This window comes from Pagrus pagrus (genome assembly GCF_965226575.1).
Source record: "Pagrus pagrus genome assembly, chromosome: 23".
NCBI classification, from domain to species: Eukaryota; Metazoa; Chordata; class Actinopteri; order Spariformes; family Sparidae; genus Pagrus; species Pagrus pagrus.
Genome location: NC_140205.1, coordinates 17,508,385 through 17,527,987, shown reverse-complemented (window position 1 = coordinate 17,527,987; position 19,603 = coordinate 17,508,385). Strand labels below are relative to the sequence as shown.

The following is a 19,603-nucleotide window of genomic DNA, read 5'->3' as shown; positions in this document are numbered from 1 at the left end:
TCTTAAACACTAAGCCATGGGGGCACCCTGATTGCTATACTTTGGATTATTTGTTTTCTGTTACATAAAGTTCTTCTCTGCAGTTCTGCTCTGCTGTTGCAGAATTAATACCAGGTCTCAGTGACCTCTCACTCTTGAACTGTCAACCAATGGTTATCTAAGAATCAGAGTCAGGTCAGAGCTTACCGTGCGAGGCAGATTGATTCATGAGATCACATGATCACGCTATCTCATGAATCCCTCTTGAATGGTGGTTTTGACCATTTAGCATCCTATTATGAACAATAGACATCTATGGGCGTGGTTATGGTGGCTCTTGAAGAGGTTACCGTAGATGCTGCTATAGCATCAGTTACATCTGAACTGGAGAGTATTTCTTTACTGAAAGAAGAGAAAAGTAAGAAAAGAAAGTTTGATTTACCAACTGCCTCTGCTGGTAGCGCTTTCCAGCCGTTGATCTGATTGATTGAGAGTCAATGATAGATGGCGGTAGACAGATGATTCATCCAATCACCTGTAAAAAAAAAAATACCTGAAAAGTATTTTTTGAAAGGGCCTACCCTTTTTCAAAAAGTTTCCACAGACAGTTATTTGTAGCAAACCATCTGATGGTCAGGTTAAGTCAGAGTATCATATAAATATTAAAGACAAGTTTGGAAACTTTCATTTCTCACATTTCCAACAGCCTTTGTGTCACCTCACTGAATTAAACTGCTCACACACAGTGGTGGGCTAAGAGTTGTAATCCATCAATGTAAAGAAACTGTCTTGGCAAGCTTGTTCCTGTGAGTGCAGCTCCACTTAGATGTTTCAAGAAACTTTACTTAATAGTCACAACAGGATACATCAGCTGACTCGGCTGAATGGAGGGCGACTGATGTCGAAGTCGGTCTGTCTGGTTTCGCAATTTCAATTAAAATCAAGTCAAGGCGACCACATGGGAGAAAAAACATTGACATACAGTTATTATGTGCTTTAAAATGTTTAATATTTTAAAGATATTTCAAATGCATTTCCACTATCTGATTATGCAGTTCTCGTGAGTAAATTAAATTCAAAATTTATTTCAATTGTAGTTTTCCTATTTAAGCCAAAGAAATATTCCGAGTACATCCCCTTTTCAGATGGAAATTCTGTCTAATAAGCTCTGAAAAATCACATTGAAACAACAAGTGATCCTGAGGGTGTAATTTTGTGAATTTCTGTGTGTGTGTGCGTGTGTGTGGGCATGTGTGTGTTGCGGTGGCACGCCAAAGGCAAATTAGATTAAAATCCCTCACAGTGTGATGTTAATGAAGCCATTATTGACGCTACAACCCCTCAGTCAACTCCATTCTTCACTTTTTCCCCTTTTGCCTACACCCATTCATTTTCCTCAGCAGTCTTTGTCCAATGTGCTAACATGAATGTAATCTTCAAATACACTGAGTTTATACGTGGAAGTCTGAATGACAGTGGAGTCTCTCACACACATACACACATCACTCTGGGAAACAAGGCTGGGGAGAAACTCCTAAGTTTAGTCTTGTTGATGTTTAGAAATGTCCTTTGGACTTTTTCTGTCAATATTAAGTCTTTTTTGTTTTTTTGGTCTCTTTTCACTGTCCACTTATATTACACAGATATAAAAGAGCATAGAAATTTGCATGTGGTCATGCATGCCATAATATTTTAGTCTAGTATTAGTTGTAAAGTGCTAAATCTTATCATTTTTCATTTGCATGACTTTCAGGTTCCAGTTCATTTCATATTTCTACAATTTAGTGTCTTTTAAGAGCTATCAACTTATTCACAATGAACTTAATCTAATGGTGAAGAAGCATCACAAAGAAAGCTGTGATCACATGTAATTATAATTTATTTGAAGGCTTTCAGTACCTCAGACTTTTAAAGACATTTTTGATCCTTAGGCAGTCTGTTTTTAGCTCTTCAGTTAGCTATTCTGCAGAGAGCTCTCTGTAACCTCCAAACGCTGAAAAGAAAGAAAAGATTTTTTTACTTTAAGCACGGGTCTCTGTGGGATAAACGAAAGAGGCAAAAATGAGTTGAACAAGTGTGAAATACACATTAAATCCCCCGTGGCTGCATCTGTATTGGGATTTGTTTAATATTCATTGAGGCAGAAGATTTTAAAGATGATACAGAAGGGTTTTGTCTGGCAGTGGATACACTGCATTGCATGTCTTCACGAGTTCAACAACACATAGTCTGATTAAACTACTGTATATGAACGAGCGCGTGCTGTCACACATCACCCAGTGTTTTAATCCATCGGCTGTACACAGTAAACAATAGGATTATACGATGTCCCTCTGTGACACATGGACAGACCTAATGTTGTGGGTATGGTGGTAGTTGCCCATGACCTAAATCTGACTAGACACAGGGCTTTCATCTTCTCGAAGGAGAGGATTGTGGTTTTCTCTGTGCGCAGTGAAATATCAAAAAAGAGAGGATGTATTGTCTTATTCCCCTTACTTTTTATTTATTTATGTTGTTTGTCAGTCCTGTTTATGATTAATTTCTATATTGTAATCTGTATTAGCATGTGACCCCTGCTCCTACCTCCTCCTCTGTTTGCGGGGGATAGAGCAGGCTCTTTCGGATTGGATGTGTTCTCTAGGTGTTTGTCAGTACAAGTTTTGATCATGTAAAATATGCCTATATCTGGTTGTATCTTAAATGTACAATATATAACATTTCCACATTTAAAATGTCTGAATATGCCAGGCCTTTGCAATATATTTTGTTGAGTTGTGTACTTACATTACCCCAAAGGTTTCCAACAATGTTCAAACCCAGAGACATCTGTCATTTTATTCAAGGTAACAGTGCATTCGATGTGGTTGCCTTTCAGTGGCGTCATATGCCCTTTACACACTCTTGTTGCTATAACTTCTGGGAAAAAAATTATAAATTCCAGATAATCCATCAGAGAGTGAGGAAGGAAGTCAGTGAACTAGCTAATTAGCCACTATATTGTTTACTAATGCTCACTGGAGATGAAGCATGATTATTCTTTGTCGCTTGCTGCATGTTCTGTTAAAAGACAGCAGCTCACATGATCCCACGCTATTTCATGACATCGTTGAACTAGTTCTTTGTTTTAATGGGGAGAGTAATTACATACTGTATATTTAAGTGTTTTACAGTGTCACTGTCAATACCCGGGCATAGGCTGCAAAAACTCTTGTTTGAAACATGAAGCACATGTTTTTAGTATGTGTTGCCTCAATGGGAATGAACTCTTGACAGGGGTGGTGTGCTAATGTTGGGATTTTTGGATGTACAACTTTCCCACCAGCAAGTGACACTTAATAATAATTAATGTTGCTGACATTATCCACATGACATGACAGGAGCTCACTGTTCTGCTATGAATTAAATCATGAGAAAGTATAATGTTTAGTGCACTGTTCATGTCAGCTTTGTCAACTACACCATGTGTGTTTATTATCTGTTATGTTATGTGTTGTGACTATCAGAAAGAGATCTGACCCATTCCTGCTAGCAGGAGGAGAAACAGTGGAGACATGAATATAAAGAAAGCCAAGAGAGAGAGACACTTAAGTACAAATAACATAAGGAAGAGAGCTGTGCATCTGTAGGTGTGTGTGTTCAATGTGCTTTTAAGTCATAGGGCAAAAGAAGACAGCAAGAGACAAAAACAAAAGATGTTAATGAATGTACCGCTGGTGCGAGAATCTGTTAGGAAAGTAGCACTCACACACAAACACACACTGAATCATCCAACTGTGACTTCATACATCATTTTATCCTCGACCGTCCCTGAGTGAAAATTGCTATCATGCAATGGATAGTTTTGTCTGTGTCTTTGTGTGTATGTGTGGGTGTGTCACTTGAGAAAAATTATGTTAATAGTGATGCAGTTCCCTCCTTCACCCTCTTAAGTGGTCTGCTGTACGGTGATAACCAATGATAGTGTAACCTCGTGTATGCATGTTGGTGTTTGTGTATGTATCTATTTGCCAGACCGAAGGTTAGTGTTGTGCTTCTGCTACAACTCACAATCTTGTGTGGATTGCACACATATCATTTTCCACCTTTGAAAAAAAAGCTAAGGTGTTGTGTGGCTGTACAGGGACTCATGTCACTACATGAGCAGCAGCAGCAGCAGCTGAAAGGACGTCCCAAACTATCCAATTAAAGTTTAACTGATGACTGCGACTGTCTGTTGTACTTGTGTAATGATTGTTACCCAGACTCTCAAAATTATCTGTTCACGCAGAAATCATCATCTCACTCTGCTAGGCTGAAATACGCACAACACAAACAGTGACATCACATCTGACAGCGATGCCTGACTGAAGTCAGTCTATTTCCAGGCAGGTTAGTTAGTTCTGAAATGTATCCCCTGAATGACAGGAAAAGCCTGCCACTCATCATGTGGTGGAGTCACAGCAGCTGGTCACGGTTTCACCTGTCAGTCTGGGAATTTGTGTGTGTTTTTGGAGATGCAAAATGGCACTAATAACCTTTCTGTCATCCTCTGTGCTGTAGTCGTGGCAGCAGAGCCGCTGGTCCGAGGCCTGAGGAAACTCCCAGAAGATATCGACTGGTCCTACTCAGGTATGTATGAGCCGTTTGCTTTTTAAAGTTTGCCACTAGATGACAGAGAATGAGGTGTTTTTCTGATTGGAGGTGGAATGTTTGGGTGGCCTTGAGAGTGAGTATGATCCCAGAATGAGGTACTGGTGACATCAGTGATGATTACATCTTAATATTTATGTCATCTGTTGGGGGTTATATAGTGACCCACAGTGTAAGTAGGCCAATCACATGTGCTTAACAGGTACAAATTTTAACTTTTTTTTAATGCATTGTTACACAATTTTCTTTATACATTTTTCAGAAAATCTTTTACATTAATAATAAAAAAGAATAAAGGAGCAATAAAACACAAGCAGAATAAATTATTGTACACTTGCAAACACAAAGGAGCTGTTTCTTGCCTTTCAAAATCACACAGACACTTCCTAAAATAGACATTATAAGGGAGATTTCCATCAGGCTAGTAAATGTCAGCCTGAACAGTCTGAATATCACATGAATTAAAGGAATTATCTGTTAACATCTCCCATGAGAGAGCCCTGATCTGCCTCGGACCATATGGTTAGATGACATCAGCTAACTCAGCACAAAGCCCCCACTGGGCTAAGCCGAGGTCCGACTGAAACAAAGAGTGGACACAGACAGACAGTAATGGTCCCAGAGGGAGAGATTAGCCTCTTAATGGTCGGTGGGGGAATCGTGAGGAGCGATCAGGCTCAACAGGTCAACAGTAGGTTAAATACAAAGCTATTAAACTTATTAACCGGCACCCGAGTAGATCGGTGGCGATAATTGACACAATGCCATTTGCAGCTCATAATATCTGCTGCCTCTTTTCTTTCTGGTCATTAAATATATAATATGTCCACATTAAAATGTCTAAAAACAACTAGACCGTTGTTATGATTTTTGTTGAGTTATCTTCTCCCATTACCCTCAACATTTTCAACAATGTTCAAAAGCTTTTGACACAGTTGACCATGTCATTTTTGCAGCTAAACAAAAAAATATTGGATTATCTGGCCATGTGTTTAGCACATGACTGTAAAATACTTGTCAGTTAGATCACAATGTGTACATTTGGCTGGGTCCTTCTCTCTCTTCCTTCCTATATAAAAAGGTGCACTGCAGGGTTCAATACTAGGACCACTGCAGTGTTCGATTTATGTAAATAATCTCTTTAATAATCTATCAGTTGCTGCTTTCCACTTCTACACATGATGAAGTTATCTTTTAATCTCAATGAGTCTTTTACCTGGTTAGATAAAAGATGTAGATAAACCCAGAGAAAAATTTGTAATTTGGCTTAAGTTAATGGTGCGTTTTATGTGGTTGCATGTTGCCATAATTTCTGGAGACAACATTAGATAATACGTCGAGAGTGAGGAAAAAAGTCGGTGATTGTGATTAAACATGACGTGAATAAAACTTAACTTTTTGATCGTGAACATTTCTGCGTGAGTCACCTGGATAGATTTTCATTAGCAAAGGTGGTTACGCTTTTTCACATCATCAAACTATGTCTTTTGCTTTCAATGTTTTGATTGAGAGACCCCTTGTGGCAGAAATGACACAAAGCGTGTTTTATTGACCCGCTTGAACCTTCTCTAGCATGAGGGCAAATTAGACCAGCAGCTTATTAGCTGTGAAGTTGTTGTAATGAAAGCTGTAGTAAATAAATCAAACTGATAAATATGTCAGATAATTATATTAATTTTAGGCAAAGTGAAAAGAAGATCTTACTGATCGTACTTGTTTTTAATGTAACTTCTTTATTTTTCTACTGTTTTTATTTCTCAGAAACAAGTGTTGATGACTTGTAGGGACATTATGAGCAGCAAGTAATGACAAGAGAGTTGGCAGTGCTGTTCACCGGTGTGCTGGATCCAGTATTTGGATCTGTTCTTTAAGGCTCTACCTCTCAGCTACTTAAAAAAGAAGCTTACTCTTTCAAAGACACACAGTTAATGTCACTCTTTCACTCAAAAATGCGACACTATCTTCAAAATGAAACAAGGAAATGATGTCTGGGCTGCAGAGCCAGAATTCACTCAATGATGAACACATCATTTTATTTCATTAACCAGGAAGTGTGTGAAGATTCTTCTTCACCACTCAGTGTACTTTTAGACATCAGTCCATTACCTGCATTTCTAAAAATCCCCATTAAGTCGTGACAAAAACTGACTGCAGCTCTTGCAAAATGTACCTTATGGATGTTGGGTTAATGTGCAAAGAAATGATCAGGCTTTAATGGTAGGTCATAATGATGCAACAGACAAGATGTACTGGACATGTTTTCTCAGCTGTCTGTTGCAAACAACTGAAGAACACTTATACATTTTTGGAAATAAAAAAAAAAACATCTATTAATAAATAAAATGGAAACAGGGAAATGTAAAAACTACATTAACTCCATGGGCCTGAACATCCAGTTGAATTAACACAGCTTAAAATATGTATCCTGGCCTTGTTTTAAAGGACTTATATTTATGCAGTGACTCACACACATGCGACAGTACAGCTGTGAGATTTTGTTGCCGTCTCATATTAGTCAAAGCAGCATGAATATCAATAGATGCACACGTATTTTCATCTCACAGGTTTGTTTTCTTTCCCTTCGTCAAATCTTTACAATCAATGCTCGGGCACATACACCCTGTTTGACAAAGTGTAATAGGGTTTTTTTTGTGTGTGATACACTGAAGTAGTCATGAATGATAAAAAGCCTGTCTGCAATATAAATGAAATGGAGACGGCCTTTCTTTTCCCTCCATGTTTTTCTTTCTTATTTTCTTTCTTGCTTTCTGTCTTTCTGTCTTGCTTTCTGTGATTCATTCTTCATTCTATAGCTACGCCATACTTCTCATTTTCCTCTCTGTTGGGTTTGGAAGTTCATCATCACAACTGAAGGCAGCTCAGTGGCAGTTCATTTGGATTCATTGTAACTGTAGCCATTTCTGCTTCGAGCGTGTGTGTGTGCGTACATGTCTGTGTGTACGTGTGTACAATCTTGTTTTTCTGTGCAGCTCTGTTTCTTGCCTTGTGCTGTGCACTGAGCCATGAGTAAAAGCATTAACATGTGAAAGAAACGCACTTCATTGTGAGGCACCGTGCACAGCTTTTTAGTTGGGTCAGAAGTAGGAGGGGAGGGGGGGCAAATGGAAATAAAGGGAAATAAAAGGAAGAGGTGGGCAAGAGAGTGAGCGACGGAGAGAAGGAGAGTTGAAAAAGAAGAGCTTAACTGAAAGGAAGAGAGGCAGACGAGGAGGGTTTAAAATTAGGCGACATCAAAATCACAATGCACCTTTTGAAAAAGCTTGCGTCAAACAATCCATGGTTGTTTGGTTTGATTTTGATCAAAAAGTTTGAACTTTTAAGTAACTACAACACATTACACACATAGACTTTATCTCAGTGAGGATTTAGCACTTTAACAAGTTATAGTTTTTCAAATGGGAGATTATCAGCGCCATTGGCAAAAATAGAGTGAGGAATCAGTAATCAGTAAAATTTGCAAAAAATTCAAATATTAAGTCAAATTTTGTGCAGCTAATAAAGAAATGTATAGAAGTACAACGTGATAACAGAGGTAGAATTACTTTTTCTCTGTACTGAACAATTGGCATAAGCTAATAAAGAGAAGTCTACATTAGTATTTGTGAATATGAGCAGCAGCTTTGTCGATTAACACGTCTCATAGGAATTATATGAATGCTCAAGTAGACTGATAATGAAAAAACACAAATGTCTGACCATATTTATTTAGAATTTAACACCCCCATTCCCATCAGTCACTCTCATGTTCGTAGTCTGGCAGTGAATAAAGTTAATTTACACAATGTATATAACACAATTTAATACCTTGCACACTATGACCAGGAACTAGAGGTGTTGTTGTTGACCTTTTGTCATCTGTTGAGTGTATGACTGTATGAATGTTTCAGGTTTGTTGGTCACTTGGGGTCAGTGCAACAAGTTGTCAACACAACATTGCCACATTACCTCACAAAGTTATGTTGAACTTGCTAGCACATAGAGCTACATTAACATTGGTCCAATATTCACTCTCCTTCAAGCTCTGTTTTGGTCTTCAACAACTCCTGGGAGAAATATGTCACTCTTCAGCTGCTAAATGCTGCACTATGTTCACCTGCTAGTTGCTAACTTTGTCTATACAGTAAGCGGATCACTACAAGCACTCCTTTCACATAGTTCATAAGCATTTGATCAATTGTTAATATACAGAAATATGTATTGGAAAAGCTTTAAAATACTTAAATTATCTAAATCCGATGCTTTTTGAGTATGTTAATTTGATTAATTGTGCTTTTGATGCAGATTTGAAATCATATTAGATACACTGTCAGAATGTTTATACCTGCTGATAATCCCTTGTTGAGGCAGAGATGAGATTTTGTTAGTGTCTTCATTAATGTAGTCAGGGAGTAAATTTAGTCAGTTACCGCAGTGCCAACATGGTTTCTTTAATTTGGTTTATAACTGAGTCTTAATTAAAATCTTGATAAAAGGTATATAACAGTATTAACATTAAGCCTGCAGGTACACTGTGCATGTTTGTGCGTGAAAGAATCCCTGCTCCTCCATTTTGTTCCCATCATTCCTCTCTGCTTTGTCTCCAGGGGGTCCCTGGGATCCTCCTGCCTGGAAGACACCCCCCAGGGCCCCATCTGTTATGCGTGTATGTCTGCTTGTGTGTTTGTGTGTAATCCTGCACTGTGATAGTTTCCTCTTCCAGGCAATTGCAATGGGGAGCAATACATTTTTCAAAGGGATCCTGTCCAAAATATCTCAACAAAACAAAGGATACTATACTGCTACTTTATATGTATTGAAACAGCACACAATTCCCACAGAACAACATCAGTATGAACTGTCAGAACAGATGAAATGTCATTAGATAAAATGAAACTTAATTGTATTCATCTTTGGAGCAGCAACCTTAAAAGTAATCTGATGAAGGAGAAACACAAAGAGAATGTTAGAGTATCAAAATGATGAATACATTACTGGTCAAGTTTATTGCTTTTTGCCCGTTTTACTTTTTTCTCTACCTCTGTATCTGTCTCTCTGTCTCTTTCATCTTCTTCATCCAACTAAGTCCTACCCAGGGGCAATGCAGGATTGAATACTCCCCTGGTGCTTTGTCTGGGGAACATTCACACTCACATACACAGCTTAAATACCTGTTCATAAATCCTGTCCTCAAACCATTTCTTAATGCTCTAAATGATCTGATCAGAAAGAGAAGTGGAATGTGGCAGACACTGAATGATTTATATGTTCACATCACACTCCTCGTTAAATAGTGCGCTATTTTTCTTCATTAGTACAGAAGAATCATTAGCACTAGACTGACATGGATACGTTAGAAGCTGTGTGACAGCTCCATCTAACCAAACCTCAGAAGAATTCTTTATGCAAAATTTACACTTATTATGGCAATGCTAAAATGCTAATTTTGGATCAGTGTGCAGGTTTGAACAGTTTACATTTATCTTACATTCATGTATTCACTGGTGTTTAAACATTAAGCATAACATTCACTAATGTTTAAAACATGAAGTGAAGGAACCATTTCCAAGATACTGTAGCTGTTGTACTGATGCTGTAGCTGCAGTTTTTCTAAAATACTGGAGGAAAAGGAAGTCCAGACAAACATTACCACGGTGTGAAAAAGACAACATTGCCACCTCATTCATTTCAATGAGACCACTGTGTTGATGCTGTGTCAGTGCCGGTGCAGACGTCTCCAACACAAAACAGCGGTGTCGTCCATCAATGAGTTTACCTAGCTTAACTTTAGCAAAGCAATGTCACGTGGCAACACACTGTATTTGACAATCATCTATAGTTCAGATTCCTGGTAGATCTTCTGTTTACCTCACAATCATTCAGACACAGGATAAACTTTGCTGTGTAAGCTGAGTTGTAACATCCTAGCTCATAATATTTAAATGTCTGATAAGTCTTCAAACTCAGGGAAATTGATTTCTCCAAGTGGCCTCTCTGGATCATATTTTATCTTCTCAGTGTTACCTCAAGCAACACGCCCACACCAACATAGCACAGAGGTTTTTTTAAAAATGCTGTTCTGACAAAAGGACTGACACCAAACAGTCATATGTATCTTTTGTAACAAGGTTTGTCAGATGTATATTCTAACATTTATGCATGTAATATAAATGTAATTACAGGTCATTAACATAATCTTGACATTAAGGAAAAAGGTAAAATCACTTTACACATGTGACTAAACCTGCCAGGATTTGCACAAAATTAGACTTGAAAGAATACACCTTCAAAGTGAGCGAACCAGTATTTTTATATTAACAACAGATCAAATGACTATTTATCGTACTATAAAAAGTGTTGTTTGTAGAGATGAAATCCCAAAGAAATATCACCTGACTTTGCAGTGCCCCTCAGGTCTACGGAGCATTTCCAGTATCAACTTGGCCAATGATTGGATTTGATATTCAGCATTTCTCTTTTTTTTTAAAATTAGATTGCCGATAAATCACTAATAATACACACAATAAATTTCATCCCTTCTTATTTACTTTACAAAGTTTATAATTCCTACAGAATCATTGCAGATATCAGCCAGTCTTCATCCTGCAGTGGGTGTTGTTACATAATTATTGCAGAATTGTAGCTGGAAGCGCTCAACCTGAATTAATTTCAACCCTTGTCAGTGTTCATTATTACTACGTCTTTGTTGACTTTATTATCACACTTTTAATTAGAGGATTTTCGTCCCAAGAGGGTCTAAAAGCTGTAGTAGAGACTTTCCCAATATGTCAAGAGGAGAACGCCAAAGCTTTGATCACAGCTTTCTGACTGTCTCTCCACCAGGAAGCTGTTCGGCTGTATTTTTTCCTCCTCTTATCTCCTGTGTCTGTCGTCTCTCTTTCTGTACACATGTGAATGTGTTCACCACCCACTATGTTCTCAACTGCTCTCTTAGTCACCAAATACTTCAGGCTGGCTTCTCTTCTGCTCCAGTTGTTGCTCAGTCTGTGTGGCTGCTCCTGGAGCCTTGTGGGAGACGTGAGGTAATGATGCAGAGGTGTGTGTATGTGTGTGTTCCTTTATTCGCAACACTGTCCCCCATTTTCTTTTGTTGCTCCTGCTTTCACCAGTCTGTGGCTGGGTTAATGAGTTCACACGACCATGAGAGGTAACTGTGTGAACTGGGAAGACTTCAGAATCTAAAAATTATAGTCGCACATCAAGCAGATGTTTACCAACCCAGCCAATAATACCTGTCTGCCATGACAGTCACAGGTGGGCAGATCAGGCCCTACGTTATACAAACATTTACTTGTAGGCAGGAGTAATCTCATTGGTTAAGGTAAACAACAGTGGGCGGGCCAAAGAAGCAAAGATTTTATGTTAAAGAAAGTTTTTTTTTTTTTAAGTGACCCTTCTCGGTATACGTTCAGATATACAGTAAATCAGTTGAGAGACTCAGACAGTTCAGTCAGCCATTGATTAATATTTAACTAACTCCATACAGAGACTGTTCTCTCCGTCGTCTCTCGCTCCATAGACCTTTTCATATTCACACGTCTAGACGGAGCAGAGATCACATGAAGAGCATACGGGGGCGCTGATTCATATCCTGCGCCTTTTTTTGCTTTTTGAATAATCTGACAGGTCTGATTGTCAGATACGCTGGCTGCTGATGTGTGTGACAGTCCATCATTAACATTGTAGAGTGATGTGTGTGTGTGTGTGTGTGTGTGTGTGTGTGTGTGTAGTCCTTTCTCTGCCATTCATAATAGATTCATTTAGTAGCTTAGATCTTGTCAGCCTCAGGCTCACTCCTTTTTGTCAGTCAGTGTGCGTTGTGTGTGTGTGTGTGTGTGCGCATGCACCCATGAATGTATTCATGGACATTGATTCTGCAGAATAAAAATGACTGAAGTCTCCACTCACACAAAGGAACAAGTCTTATTTCTCTGCTCAGGCTTCTGCTGAGTTATAATCAAAGAGTTTTACCGCAAACTGAGAAACTGATTGAAACACATGACACCAGCTAAGACTGAACAATTGCTTTATAAGAGTAAATCCACCGTTGAATATTGAGGTTGTAGAGAATAGGAACATTTGTTCTAGTAACTGTACCTCATACTAGTATTATGTTGGTGCTTAATCCAAAAAACGATAAATCTCATCAGCTGTATGGCCTCCTATGCTCCTCCAATTTATTTTGAAGGAACTCTGTCGGTTTTAGCTCCACCTTCTTCCTGTTTGGTGCTATAAAGAAATCCAACACATTTTCCTCCAAATCAGACTTTCAAGAAACCAATACAAGATGTAAGGCGAGAGTCACGGAACCAACAGGGAGGCGAAGCCAACACTGCCCTTAGCCAGCTAAAGTGCAAGCATGGTTACTGCTGGCCACCACTATTGGCTTCGCATGCTGCGTATTATTCTTACATAGTGATATTTTAAATGTCAAACTGGCTTGTGTGTTAATCAATGTTGAGGGTTTCAGTTGGGAAAAGATGTTTGCAGTCTGTTTCTTTAAAGGAGCCTCTTTTTCGGTGTGGGTGTAAGGTTACAGACACACATATTAATGAATATTAGGGTAAGATTGGTAATATAATTGTTATACAGAAAATGGCAAGTAAAGATGGCTCCATTCCATTTAGGCGTACCAGTAGCCATACCACTAAGCCAGCAGCACAATACCACAGCCCTCTGAGTGGGACAAGTAAATGACATGCAGCTTTTATTAAAGATTACTAATTACACCTGTGCTTTCTTTGCTATGGCTTGTCAATATGCCTGCTGTGATAAAGGCCTATGAGAGGCTGCTGGAGGCTAATTAGTGCTGTAATGATATGTCAATTAACTGCTTAATGATTTATTGCGAAAAAATACCAGACATTCATTGGTTCCAGCTACTCAAGTGTAGGTTGATTTGTTTCTATTCCCTGTTTTATGTTATAAATTAAACTTCTTTCTTTGGGTTTTAGACTGTAGATTGGACATTTCTGTCATTCTATATGCTAAACAGATTAATGGATAATGCAAATAATCAGTAGTTCAAAACTAATCCATCCAAATTTACAAAATGCTTCATTTAGAAGCTTTTCTGGATTTTTTTGGTGAAATTAGGTTAAACTATTCAACTGCATGTGGTTTATTCTGCCAGCCTGACAATGATGCAGATTTAATAGCACCTCTGTGAGTTACACTAAATCAGCAGCCGCTTTTTGCTTTTAATATTTGATACATATTCAGCTATTTTTGCCAGCAGTGATGCGAACATGAGCAGACAGTCCCCCCAAAAGTCAAGCCCTACATTATTCAATTTAATAATCCTGCATGTTTTCTGAGCAGTTAGTCCGCTCAGCAGCGCAGAACCTTTTCATGGATGGGGAGATCAGCTGTGTGTGCGTGCGTGCGTGCGTGCGTGCGTGCGTGCGTGCGTGCGTGTGTCTGAATTTTGTCTCCTTTCTGTTTGTCTTCCTCCTCTTGTCCCCTACACCTATTTTTTTCTCCATCCCCTTGTATCTTTGCACTCTCCTACCTTTATGTCCTCTGCTGCTTCATCCTTTCTCCTCTTTGTCCTTTATGCTCCTTTCTCATCTCACCTCTCCTCCCTCAAGAATGAGGGGTGAGCTGAAATGATCAGGGTGTCAGGGGTAAAAAGAGCAGCAGCAGCCACATCAGGTGTGAATGGTTTCTGCCTGGACCACTTTAACACCTGACTGCTCTTTGAGCTGCTGCAGAGGACAAAGTTTCTTCACAAAGTTTCCAGACATCTTTACTTTTTTCCCTGTCTTTTGCATGTTGCAGCTTCAGTTCACAGATCACAATTACTAAAAATGTAAATTTTTAAACAAATCATAATGTCAACTTCTGTTATTTTAATATCGAACACTTCAAAAATGAGCATAAATTAAATCTTAGAGACCTGAAGATGAGAAGACAGATTTTAAGCAAATCTCTTCCTTGTCCTCCTGTAGAATTTGAAATGTGTATATTATTCAGGTGCCGAAAAGAGAGAGAGAGAGAGAGAGAGAGAGTAAAAGGACAAAAGCAAGGAGGGGAAAAAAAGTAATACTGATGAAATGTTTTTTTCAAAATTGGAGACTCTACTTTAAAAGTCTCCCATATGAATTTGACAACAATGGGTGCTCTGGCAGCATCAGCAGACTTTATTCTGGGACTACTCTGAAAAAGCAAGTGGAACTGAGAGATATGAAATGTAATTTCCATATTTAATCGTATAAATTTCACTCCTTGACTGAATGCGAGTGTGTGTATGCGTGTGTGTTTATGGATTTAAATGAAGAGAGGAAAGTCTAGCTTCAGGGGATATTTTGTCTTCCTTTCTCCGACCTGTCAGCTACTTGTTGCCATGGTAGCGTTATGTCAGAACAGTAACTCAATGTGCGTGTTTGCATTTGTGTGTGTGTATGTGTGTGACTTATGATGGTGACGGATGTGGCTACAGGGGCCACATGTGGTCATTGACACACTGACAATCCCCTGTCGTTTCCCCAGTGCACAGATGCACACATGTACAGTATGAGCACTTTGATGCAAAATATAGGTCATGATGCAAATGTGGAACTGACGAGATGTTCAGTAACACATACAATAATCAAATGTAAAGATGTAATAACACAAGATACATAAAGAGCTTTGCTTAGAGCATGAAACACGTGCAAAACAGTCAAATATGACAATAATTCTGTTTTAATGTTTAATCACCTACAATCAGTGTATTTCCAATCCAATGCCAAACATCAGCTTTATGATGGTGTTGAAGTAACACTAGAGGTTGAAGATGGGTAATCCTTTACTCATGAAACTAAAACTGTATCTAGGAATCACTTAGCTTAACTTAGCTTAGCTTAACATAAAGACTGAAAGCAGGGGGAAATAGCTAGCCTGGCTTTGACATTGATCAAGACTCAACACCTTAAAAGCTTGGTAATTAACATGTATCTTGGTTATTAGTTTGTACACAAATTGAAACGTAAAATCGAAAAAGTTGTGGCTTTATTATGTGCTGTGACTATTTTTGGCGATCAGACCATAACAAGTCAATGTGTCTGGCCATTGTAAGGTTTTAGCAGCAAGAACTCACTCCCCATCTAACCCCACCATGTCGTTTTTCATTTGAATGAATCAGGCTAGCTGTTTCCTCCAGCATGGTTTCACACCAGTGAATCTGCATGTACATGTTCAATGTGTGGGCAACATGATAAAGGCATCAATCCTTTCATCTAACTCTCAGCAAGAGGTGTATGTAGGAAACACACTCTTTCTCATCTTGCTGTTCCTACAAAATCAAACATGCTCAAGATCAGTGTGAAAAACTTAAAATGGGTCTAGTCACATGATTGACAGCCAGCAGGTGTGTTCTCTTTGGCTGTCTTCAACACACTGTTATTGCAGTAAACATGGCAATTCCTCTGTGTGCTGTATACTTTATTTTGAAATGTGACATTTCTTCACAGTAAACACAGGTTCCCCGTCTCCTTATTTACTTAGTGTTGGGCTAATATCTACTCACCCATAGCTATATTTTAGCTGGAGTTGCCGTCTCTTCCTCATTCTCTGATGTGTCTGTTTGGTCTTTGGTTGTTTGTGTGCAGGCTATTTTATGAAACTGCTGAAGTTTTAATGTAATACTAGACTAGTGCAGTCTAATTCTATGGTTGTTCTGTGACCATGTCTGTCTGTTGTTTGGGTTTCTGGGTTGCTAAGAAAAAAAATCTCAACAACAATCCTACTGGTACTTCTGTGTGTGTTGAGTTTGGACCATAAGCCATGACTTTTGACAGTTTGGTTGTTGATTGTTGTGTGAACACTGTCTCAAGGTTTATAGTTGGATTTTTAACAAGCTTTATTGTTGGAATTTGTTTGAATTTTCACATCCTACAAACAGACCAACAGCAGACTGAACGCCACTCAATGGTTTTCAGAAGCAACAGTATCACAGGAGGAAATTAAACAACTGTTACTTGTAAACATTGTGTATGTAACTAGTAAACAACTCCTGTAAATAAGATGCTTCTGAATGTTGCTGAACCAGTGGACTTATAGCCATTTTCACCATAATCCTCAGTATGTTTCCGCAAGTTCAGCTGTAGTTGGCAAACCAGGCAGCCATAGAGTTGGAAATGACTTGGTTGAACTTAGGGTTACACACACACATACACATGCACACACACAACAAGGAATGTTAACCCAATACCTGTTAAGTCATGTGTGACCTGTTACAGTTAAACCATCTGCTCTGACCTCATTAGACCCATTGTCCTTTCTGTGTACTGTAAAACACACACACACATACCGGTGACAAAGCACTGGATACAAAGCATCTAATGACACGTTTCCATTATCCAGTAAGTCTTTGCTCCCCACAAAAAAAGTAGGTATGAAACTAGCTATCATGCGAGTCATAAGAACCCCTGAATCCAACCAAATTCTTGGTGATATTGCTTCATATTATGAATGACAATATACACTTTGAATCTTCTTTTTCTTTTACATTTATATATTACATTTATTATTGTCACTTTTCCAATGTACTACTATGTTTTTATCAGAGTAATATTAGTCTGCATAATAAATGCAGTTCTGTCTCTGAGACTTCCCTGACTCTGCCTGGAGGAATGTTAAGAGTGGATGAATGCATGTACTGTAAATTAGCACATTCACTCATGCAGACAATGCAAGACAAGAAGCTGCTCGTGCTCGCACAGCAGTTCAGTGTGTACGCAGGTAAGTTGGACATGTGAATTAATATTTTACACACACGCACAAACTGCATGTCAAAAAATTTGAAGGCACTGTTTATGTATTTATATACTCCCTAAAATAAAATAAGAAGGAATACATAAAAAACATGCACACTGCAGATAGTGTGACATGCAATACAATTCTGACATGAGCTCATAAATAAAAAATCTTGTGGATGTCCCTTTTGCTTTTCCTTCTTTTGATTTTGATTTTTTGTGTTGCATGTTTGGCTGCAATTTTAGCTTCTCCTGATGCTGTTCGTATTCTTTTACATTATTCATGTGAAAAGCCTTGTTAAAACGCACAGATACACACCCACACACACCCACACCACATCAATAAGTTTAACCAGAATTCATGCTGTGCAACCCTCTCCCCAATCAAAAGCACAATTGACAGAATAAATATACAGAGAATACAAGACATGCATTCACAATGCACACTCACACACACACACACGCTCATACTGCAGAGTGTGTGGATAAACTGTGACCTGAGGCCAACCAGTAATGTTTCACTTACAGTTTGACCATCTGCCCTCGTTAGAGCCATACTCATTCAACACAGGAATACACAATTATAAAATATGTAGTTCAGGTATATTCAAGGCATCCATAAATCATTACTACATTTAATGTTCGATTGCTTTTCCTTTTATAAAGCTGTGCGTACGTATGCCTGATTCTATTCTATAAATCTCAGTAATTGTTGAAATGGATGCACTTGCACAAGCTTCATATACACTCCCACAATTATCTATAAAGGGATGTAGAAACGCCCTTATACTCCCATTTGTATATCAGCCACTTATTGGACCTTTTTAAAGAGAAGAACAGCAAGAATAAAAAGTAAAATTGATTGCGATTCATCAGCAAGGTTCTCCAGCAGCATTTGAACAGCTCTCATTTGGCGTGACCATTATGTGCAGCTGTGGCTATTTAAAGCACTGCGCTCACAATGTACCTGCAAACCATGATCGCAATAACATCTCAGTCATTATTATTATTATTAAACACCAGAAGGATGATCAGTAATTAATCTATAGAGCTCATAATGACACTGTCTATGCAAATTGCTTCATTATTCAGGATCAGATGCTTCCAATGTAAATTTAAAAAATGAGATGAAAGAATGAAAGAGAGAAACAAGTGCATTAATGTGCCCCTTTTTGACAATTCTCTGAACGCTCTGTTGACTACAAAAAAATGACACGATCAGTGAAATTGGCAAACAACCTACACAAACAATGTTTCAACCTAAGGTTACATTCCTCACCTTATATTTCATGTCCACTTCATCATTTCACCCACAGCTGCTCTGAAGTATGCTGTCTTCCTTGATAAACACCATCTTATGTGTGGGAGGAGGTGAACGCATGTTTTTTGTGCGTACACATCATTTGATGTGCTTTTATTAATATGTACCTTATGTGTAACTGTGTATCTAATTAGTGTGTAAACGTCCTAAGTGGAGCTGCCTGAGGGTGCAAAATGAATTTCAGTGTAAACTGACACATTTCTTTGTATCCTATTGTTTCTCTATGGCCCCAGATTTTCTGCCGATGATGATTTCAAATCAGCAGTCCATGAACATGTTCCTCTCTTCATTAATCTGCCATTCTCTCTCATATACAGGTACCCTGAACCAGCGCAACTGGGGTAAGAGGTACCCGTCCTGTAACAGCGCCAGGCAGTCTCCTGTGGACATCGATGAGACGTTTACCCAAGTCAGGCTGCAGTACCAGAATCTGCAGTTTGAAGGCTGGGACAAACTGACGGCAGAGTCCAGCACCATCCACAACAATGGAAAGACTGGTGTGTTAATCTTCTTTCACTCCTCTTTATCTCTATTTCCTCATGAGAAATAAATCTTACCAATCCATCGGAATTTCAAGCATACTTCAGCCATGATTAAAACCTTTTCCCAAGTGCAAGTTTCTCTTTTTCTTTTTCTTTTTCTTTTTTTTTGCATTTGCAGTTCAAGCTGTAGAAGCCACGTTTGCAATACCACCCCACAGGAAATCAAAACATAGGCTGTTTCTGGTGAAGATGAGCGACATGTAGAGTTTTCTTTCAGATCCCACACAAGCGCATAATAAGGCAGCAACCAGAGGAGAAAGATAGAGTGTGCAGTAGATTCAATCTATGGAAATGATTTTGACATTATTCCGGTGCTGTTTAACATGACATCTTAATCCCTAGACGTGGAAAGAAGCTTAACTTTCCAGATGCAG

General features: G+C 38.6%; 1 protein-coding gene across 2 annotated transcripts in view; it reads left to right on the top strand.

The window, feature by feature from the left end:
- Positions 1 to 19,603, top strand: part of ptprz1b (protein tyrosine phosphatase receptor type Z1b) — a 61,856-nt gene that overhangs the window by 18,109 nt on the left and 24,144 nt on the right. For both annotated transcript variants that reach the window (XM_084345130.1, XM_084345129.1), the window contains exons 2-3: positions 4,522 to 4,590; positions 19,005 to 19,184. In XM_084345130.1, the coding sequence (XP_084201256.1) occupies positions 4,522 to 4,590; positions 19,005 to 19,184 (249 nt within the window). The remainder of the gene's footprint in view (positions 1 to 4,521; positions 4,591 to 19,004; positions 19,185 to 19,603) is intronic.